Raw genomic sequence first — 8,489 nt, forward strand, 5'->3', positions numbered from 1 at the left:
GGGACAGCTTTCTCTCTGGCTCATCTCAGAAAGATCTTGAGGGATCCAGAATCCAAGTCAATCATCAAGCTTGTCCACGGGCCTGGCCTCTACGTATGTAGCAATAGGTTTGACCGTCAGACCCATTTTACAGACCTGGACACCAATGGTCCAGGTGGTCCTCGGTTGCCAACAAAGATTACACAGCTGCGAGGGCACAGAGCTGGCTTTGAACCTTCTTACAAGGTCCTTGAGAATACTGTCTAACCTCCCTTCTGGCCAGGGCCTGGCCACACAAAATTTCCTGTGCCCCTTCCCCCAAGTGATGCCCTAACTGTTGTCTGGCCGAGGTAGAGAGTTGGGGCAAGGACCAGGCTGGGCGAGGCAGGGTCATGTATGGTCCCTGTCTGGTATCTGAATACTTCTGCAAAACCTCAGCTCCTGCTTGCATACCCCCAGTGACTGGGAACTCACTATCTGTAGAGCAACAGGGCAGTGACCTTGGGGAAGCTCTTCTTTCACCTGAGCTACAGTCTTCCTGTGACCCTCTCTACTCTTTGGCCCAAGATCTGCCCCAACGTTGCAGAGACCAAGGTGCCCCTGTCACCTTCTCCCAACAACCCAGGCCCAGGTCTCCCTGTAGCTTGAACCTCTGTCCTGGCCTTTCTCCCCGTCGCTGCCCCTTCCATGCCCATAACAGGGATCCTGAGAACCGTCCACGCTCTGGTCTCCTTCCCGAGGTGAGCAAGGGGCCACGGGGCTGGGAAGGGGTGGTGCAGACTCGGCATTGAAGGTCACTCCAACTGGCCTGCTGGAGAGGGACACCTGGAAGCCATGCTCCTGGGCCAGGGGCCAGGACGGCTGTCCCTCCTGGGTGGTGAGGGCAAGGAAGCAGGTGGCAGCTGTGAGGGATGGTGGCAGGAACCAGGGACATGGCTTCTCCTAACGGGCAGCCCACCCTGCTTGGCCAACAGGTCCTGGCGGGCGGGAGTCTGGGTGCAGGGGCATCTGGGCCAGCGGGTCAGGGACCATCCTGAGTGCTGGACCGCCTCAGGGTGAGCCTGACCTCCTCAGCGAGACCGTAGCGCAGCCCCTGAGATCTGCCCCGAGATGGCCAGCTGAGCGGGAGTTGGGTGTGAGCTGAATGTCTGGGTGTGAGCTGAAATGTGTCCCAAGTGTGAGCTGCCTGGCCCAGGTGTGCGCTGGTCTCTCCCCAGAGCCCTTGGTGAGCTCTGGAGCTTGGGGCACCTGCTCAGTATCAGCTGGGTGTGAGGTGTGTGTGTCCCACTCTGGGGCCGTGTGTCTGGTTGTATATTCCGGGTGTGAGTGTGTGCTCTGGTGTAGGGACAGGGGCAGGGTGTGTGTGTGTGTGTGTGTGTGTGTGTGTGTGTGTGTGTGTGTGTGCGCAGGTGTGAAGAGTGAGGGCTTTCACATGCCCCTGGTGACCTCCGTGGGGTTCCAGGTGTAGACCATCTCCACCAGGTGTGAGCTGTTTACGCCCAGGACCCTGGGCCTCTGAGCACTCCCCGCCCCCTGCCCAGCTCAGCGACCACACGAGGGGCAGGAAGACAGGGTGAAACCCTAAGAAAACGCTTGAGAAACTCTGCAAAAGATGCATCCTGATGAAAAAACAGTCCTGTGGTTGGGTCTCTACAAAAGAAGGGGAAGTTCTGCCAGGAGCCGGCTTGCGGCCGCCCCCCTACGGGAAATGCATAGGTGGTCGCCAGATGGGCCAGCCACGGGCTGGCGTGGACTTGGGCGGAGACGGAGACGCGGCCTCCGGCGCAGGCGCAGCGGCGGGGGCCGCGGGAGGTGGGCCGGGGCCTCTCAGATCATCTTCATGTTGAACTTGCGGGCGCCCCCCTGGCCGGCAGCCGCGGCGGGCCCGTCCACCTTGCGGAAAGAGTACTCCACCGAGAAGTTGTTCTTGTGCTGCCCGCGGCCGCGGCTCCACACGAAGAGCAGCAGGAAGCAGAAGAGCACGACGCCCAGGAAGGTGATGCAGCCCATGGCGGTAGACACCAAGATGGTGGTGAGGTCCAGAGGGAAGCGCGCGGCCGCCTGCGTGTCGTTGCGGCCCTCACCCGGGGTCCGGTTGGCGGCTGGCTCGGGCTGCACGCTCAGCGTGGCGAAGTAGGTGTCGTTGCCGCCCGCGTTGCTGGCCACGCACGTGTAGGTGCCGCTGTCCCCTGGCCGCGCGTCCCGGATCTGAAGCGTGCCGCCCGGCAGCACGCGCGCCCGTCCGGCGCTGGCGGCGGTCACCGCGCGGTGGCGTGGCGTCACCCAGGCCACGGTGGGCGCCGGCTCGCCCTCGGCGCGGCACTGGAAGCGCACGTCGTCGCCCGCGGCCGCCGTGACATGCTGCAGCCGCCGCTCGCGGATCTTGGGCTTGCGGCACACGAAGTACTCGAAGAGCACCGAGTCCGGCAGGTTGCGCAGCGCGTCGCCGCGGACCTCGGCTGGGGTGGCGCAGGCCGGCAGGCGGCCGTCGAAGTTGAGGGTCTTGCGGCGCTGCACGATCCAGAGCAGGCGACAGTCGCAGGCCAGCGGGTTGCCGTCCACGCGCAGCGTCTCCAGCGTGTTGACCGAGTGGAAGGTGCTCTCCTCCAGCGTGGACAGCAGGTTGTTAGAGAGGTTGAGCAGGCGGATCTGCCGCAGCCCCAGGAAGGCCTGCGGCTCCACCACGGCCAGCAGGGCCCCGGCCAGGTGCAGCTCACGCAGGCGCACCAGGTCGCGGAAGGACCCTCGCGGCACCGTGCTGATGGGGTTGTGCGAGAGATTGAGGCAGGTGAGGTGGGCCTGGTGGCGCAGGGCGGCGGCCGGCACAGCGGTGATGTTGGTGTGCGTGACGGACAGCGAGGTCAGGTTGAGCCCCCGGAGGCTGCCGGCGGCCACCTCCTCCAGCAGCGGCCAGTTGTCGATCTCCAGGTGCAGCAGGCCCGGGAGCCGCTGGAAGTTCTGGTCCTCCAGGGCGGCGATGGCCAGGTGCCGCAGCCGCAGAGCGCCCAGGCCCCGCAGGTGGCCCAGCGACTCGCCCGACAGCGCCGTCAGGTTGCAGCGCTCCAGGGTCAGCTCCTCAAGCGCCAGCAGCCCCGCGAAGGCCCGGCGCGAGATGAACACCAGGTCGTTGTCGCCCATCTCCAGCCGGCGGAGGCTGCGCAGGTCCTGGAAGGTGTAGTCCAGGAGGATGACCAGCTTGTTCTCGCTCAGGTCCAGCAGTGTGAGGTTGTCCAGGTGCGTGAAGACGCCGGGAGGGATGAGCTTCAGCAGGTTGCCGCGGAGGCGCAGCACTCGCAGGCGCGGCAGGTTGGCGAAGGCGCCGGGCTCCACGTGCGCGATCACGTTCTCGCTCAGGTCCAGCTCCTCCAGCAGCGGCAGGGCGGCCAGGTCGCCCGGGTTCAGGCAGCGGATGCGGTTGCGGCTGAGCTCTAGCAGGCGCGTCTCGGCCGGGATGCCGTCGGGCACCGCGGTCAGCCGGCGCCGGGGACAGGCTACCGCGCGCATCTGCGCTGGGCACTCGCAGCGGGCCGGGCAGCCCCCAGCGGGGGGCGGGGCCGCGGGCAGGAGCAGGAGCTGTAGGCTCAGGACACACAGCCAGCAGGTCATGGTGCGGAGCCTGGGCCTAGGGCCGCGCCACCATCCTCGTGGGCACCTGAGGGCACGGGCAGCGTCAGCACCCGCATCCTGCCATCCCGCCCCCCCCCGGCCCGGCCCATCCTAGTAGCTAGCTCAGGAAGCGATTATCCACCGTGGGACCCGGGATCCCCCTCTGGGGTGTCTACCCAAGGGCTGGGTAGGGAAGCAGTGTGGACAGATGATCAAGGTGATCAGGGTCCGTGGAGGGGGTGACTTCAGACCAGGACAGGTGACATTTGAGCTGAGACCCTGTGCTGGGTTGAACTGTGTTCCCCCAAAAGAAACGTTCAAGTCCTAACCCTGGTACGTGGGAAGGGGGCCTCGTTTGGAAATAGGGTCTTTGCAGATGTGGTGAGTTGAGGCGAGGTTATGTTGGACTAGGGTGGCCCTGAATCCAATGACTGATGTCCTTACAATAAGAGGGAAGTCTGGACTCACACATAGATGCACACAGAGGGGGAAAAGGCCGCGTGAAGATAGAGGCAGAGGTTGGAGGGTTGCGTCTACAAGCCAAGGATGGCGGGGGCCCCCAGAAGTTGGGAGAGGCAGGAAGGACCCTCCCTCGGAGACTTCAGAGGGAGCATGGCCTGAGGCCCCTGGATTTCAGACTTCCGGCCTCCAGAACTGGGAAAGCGTAGATTTCTGTTGTTTTCCGCCACTCGGTCTGTGGTACTTTGTGTTTGGCAACAGGAAGCTAATACAGACCCAAAGAATGACCAGGAAAGGGCCCATGGGTGTCGCAGAAAGAGGGTTCCAGGCTGGGGGAGGAGCCAGTGCAAAGGCCCTGAGGCTGAAGGAGTGGCTGGCGAGGCTAGGAGTACAGTGAGTGGGGGTGGGGAGTGGGAGACGCACTGGAGGGTTCATGGAGGCTGGGGAGGCCCAGAGGGACAGATGCCAACACGCTTGGGCCTTTGCACCTGCGCCTTCTGAGTTGCTCCATCTCTCCTGGCAGCCAGCTGGCCCTCCATCCCCTGTCCCCACACTCTGCTGGGCTGCAGCCCAGATCCTGGAGCCAAGGTGGCGGGTGGGGTGGGGAGGGCATAGGCAGATGGCAGCCTCAGGGTGCTGCTCCATTGGCCAGGCAGCTATTTTCAGCATCTTAGCAGCTGAAGCCCCCAGGCATTCCCTGACTCCCCCTGACACATGCTTGCTGCCTGTTTCCTCACTGTTCCCACAGGCCCGGCTCAGCAAGGACCCAGGCTGTAGATTCTCATCTGCTAAACAGCGGTGAGGCCAGCTCCGGCCTTCCTGGGCCCTTTTGGGAATTTTAGGTGAACATTAACACACACAGAGCCCCGAGTAACTTAATGCCAGAGGTGAACCATACGTCACTGGGGGGAGAGTTTGTGTTTTGCAGGTGTCATCAGTTTAAGATGAGGTCACACTGGAGCAGGGTGGGCCCTGATCCAATGACTGGTGTCCTTATAAAAGGGGAAATTTGGATGCAGACACTCAGGGAAGATGGCCACGTGACAACAAAGGCAGAGACTGGAGTGATGCATCTATAAGCCAAGGGCCACCAAAGATTGCCAGTAACCACCAGAACCTGGAAAAAGCAGGGAAGGATCCACGCCTAGAATCTCTGGAGGAAGCATAGCCCCGCTGACACCTTGATTTTGAATGTCTGGCCTCCAGAACAGAGAGAATAACTTTCTGTTGTTTTAAGCCACCATGTTTGTGGTATTTCATTATGGCAGCTAGAAGACCTAAAGGAATATCCATGGATCCGTAAGAAAAACTCACACATGGGAGCAGAGTGAACAAGGAGGTTTGCTGCAGAGTCGTTTGGAACAGCAAAAACTGGGACTAACCTAGATATCCATCAATAGGGGATCAGGTAAATAAATTGTGGTCCGTGCCTGCTGTGGAACACAGGGAGACTTGTACCAATGAAGAAAGACAGTGGAGATGTAGTTATATGGGGGTGGGAATTAAAAAAAAAAAAAAAAAAAAAATCCCAAAACTAACCTAAGTGTCCATCAATAGGGGATTAGTTAAATAAACTGTGGTCTGTGCCTGCTGTGGAATCACGGAGATCTGTATGTACTCAGTAGAAAAAGAGAGCTGAGATCTAGTTATATGGAGGAAAAATGGAACTAACCTAAGCACCCATCAATAGGGGATCAAATAAGCCATAATCTATGATTATTGTGCAATGCTGGGAGATTCAAATGTACCCACAAGGAAAGCTGGCTGAGGTGTAGTTCCACAGGAGGCCAGGGGGAATCAAGGTTGCCAAACAATCACAGACAGCACAGTCTTATTCATGGCAAAATAAAATCAAACACCAAACTCAGTTCTTGATTTGGGTGGGCACATAAACACAAGCGCAGGTGCCCCTGAAACGCCTGAGAATTCACACACCGTTCGGGACAGCACTGTGAGTGGTGGGAAGGGAGTTGCTATAGTGGAGAGGGTGGTCACATCATGAGGAAACCGAGGCACCCCTGGCCTCCAGGAGGTCACAGGTCTTAGCTCCCTGTCCCCGGCTGGGGAACCTAGCAGGGAGGCAGAGGGAGGGAGTGAGAGGCATCTGGTTGTGTCTTCCCACTGCCACTGTCCTTAATCCCGACCTGGGCATTGCAGGGAACATAATCCTTCCCTGAGGCAAACTCCCTTCCCAGGCTCTTTTTCTAGGTCATTCTCTCCCATGTCGTTGCCCTGGACAGCATGTGGAGAGGCCGTGTCCCAGGAGGGGACATGACAGTCAGAACTGATGGTTCCCTGTTCAGCCATCTCTTTCTACGTTAAAGGGGCTCTGAGGTCACTCCCCCCAGGTCGCCATCCCAGCCCAGGCCGCTCCCTCTGGTCAAGGGGTAACTGTCCCCCAGCCGGGGATGGGGCACAGCTCCTCAGCAGTCTGCTTTGGAGGAGCAAGGCCCTCCCTGGCTCTGCCCCAAGAAGGAAATGGCTGGTGTTGTTCAGCCCCCCAAACAGACTCCTTGTGGGGGCAGAGCTGCCTGCGTTGTTCCTTCTGCAGGAGAGAATTTCACGCCCAGCCCCTCCTTGCCTTCCCCTCCTCCCTCTCTCCCCCTTGGTCTCTCTGCTCCAGCCCCACAGGCCTCCTCGCTGTTTCTTCAACATGCCTGCTATGGTCCTGCCCCAGGGCCTTTGCACGGGCTGTGCAAGACCCAGACCACTGTCCCTTCATGGCTCTCTCCCTGACTTTATTTGGGTCTCGCCCCCAGTGTCACTCCCCTGGTGACTCTCTGCACTAAACTACCCGTCCCCTCCCCCCAAGCTCTCTTAAATGCACCTTAAATCCCTGTTCAAAGCTGGTCTCTCTTCCTGGACTGGAAACATCATCTTCATCATTATCATCATCTTCATCAAAATGGCAAACTCTGCTATAGCCCCTGCTCTGGGCCAGCCCTGGGCTAAGGCTCCACCTGGATAGGCCCATTTAATTCCCACAACAACCTCACAGGGGTGGGTCCTCACTGTCACGCCCACTTTACAGATGGGAACACTGAGGCTCAAAGCAACATAAGTCACCCGCTCAGGTTCACACCGCACGTCAGAGGTGGCAGGGGACAGTCTCGGAGTGAGGTGGGGTGGTTCTACACCCTGTAACGCTCACTAATCTTTTTTTTTTTTTTTTTTTAAACAGAGGCAGGAGAGGGTCCTGGCAGTTCATCCAGCTAGAATTCAAAATACGGCTCTGTTTTTGCTGGACCTGTTTTCATCGTCACCTGCGGAGATCCTGTAACACTGGTCTCCTCTCATTCGTTGATTCCATCCATCAGTCAGTCAACAAACATCTACTGTGCCAGGCATTTTCCACGTGCTGAGGACACACAGTGCGTGAGACAAAGGGGTCAGCTTTCTTGGAGCCCACGGATAATAAAAGAGGTAAGTAAATATACCTTCTCCCACCTTAAGTGGCCATAAGTGGAGAGAAATAAATCCAGGAAAAGGGTGAAGGGGGTGTTGAGGGGATTGCAATGATCTAATTTGCCAAGAAAGGGACATTCATACAAAGACTTAGGGAGGGAGAAAGGGAGCCTAGCCGGGGGCGGGGCGCGGGCAGCAGGACTGGGCCATTCAGCCAAGGAGGCCGGGGACGGGCGCTGCAGAGAGAGGAAGGTGGACTTTTTACAAACTTAAAAATTTTTTTTTTAAGTTGGGAAGAATTTCTAAAAAAATAGTTGTCACAGAACAGTATCAGGAAGGAAGTACTTAAGTGACGAGAGGCCAGCACGGCCAGAGCACAGCCACTGTGATACAGTCACGGAAAGGCCGGCAGAGACCTCGGTTCTGACGCGCTGTGTGACCTCCAATGAAAAATGCGCCCTCTCTGAACCTCGCCCGTCAAAGGGAGCAAGTCCCGGGGCGCCCTTGGAGCACTCGCGCTGTAACCGCTCCCGGGATGAGAGGATAGCTGGTCCTTGGCGCCCAGCGGGGGCTGCTCCAGCTGTGACCCAGTTTGTGAACTATAACCTCTCCCCCCAGCATGGGCCTGTCATCTCTGTGCGGGGTGGGTGGACTTGCAGCTGGGCTGGAGCTCGTGAAGCCTCCCCCTCCACCCTAGGGTTCTGACCCCTCCACTGTGAGAAGGTCTGGTCTGGGCGAGGGAACAGCAGGGACTTGACTTTGTCTCTAGCAACCCTGTTCATTCACTTACCCCGACGTTGGCTGGACTGGGAAGCGGGAGAGCTGGCGGGAGGGTGGTCTCGGTGGAGGGCTGGGTGCCCTGAGCAAGTGAGTCACCCTCTCTGGGCCTGTTTCCTCTCCTGGAGGCCTGGGCCTTGAGGTGGGGTTAGAAGGCCAGGATCCCAGGTCCCGATTAGGGTGGGGGTCTGGATTCCAGTCCGGCTTTTTTTTTTTTTTTTTTTTTTTTTTTTTTTGCGGTGCGCGGGCCTCTCACTGCTGTG

At 59.0% G+C, this 8,489-nt stretch overlaps 1 protein-coding gene across 1 annotated transcript; it reads right to left on the reverse strand.

Annotated features, from left to right (window-relative positions):
* Nucleotides 1–1,806: 1,806 nt before the first annotated feature.
* LINGO3 (leucine rich repeat and Ig domain containing 3) lies at nucleotides 1,807–3,585 on the reverse strand. The gene has a single exon (XM_007108177.2). It carries the CDS (start codon nucleotides 3,583–3,585, stop codon nucleotides 1,807–1,809), a length of 1,779 nt encoding a protein of 592 aa, XP_007108239.1.
* Between the last annotated feature and the right edge of the window lie 4,904 nt (nucleotides 3,586–8,489).

The sequence above is a fragment of the Physeter macrocephalus genome, unplaced genomic scaffold (genome assembly GCF_002837175.3).
Source record: "Physeter macrocephalus isolate SW-GA unplaced genomic scaffold, ASM283717v5 random_385, whole genome shotgun sequence".
Lineage (NCBI taxonomy): Eukaryota > Metazoa > Chordata > Mammalia > Artiodactyla > Physeteridae > Physeter > Physeter macrocephalus.

Coding starts and splice junctions, on each gene's coding strand:
- LINGO3 (XM_007108177.2), bottom strand. CDS start 3,585: ATGACCTGCTGGCTGTGTGTCCTGAGCCTACAGCTCCTGCTCCTGCCC.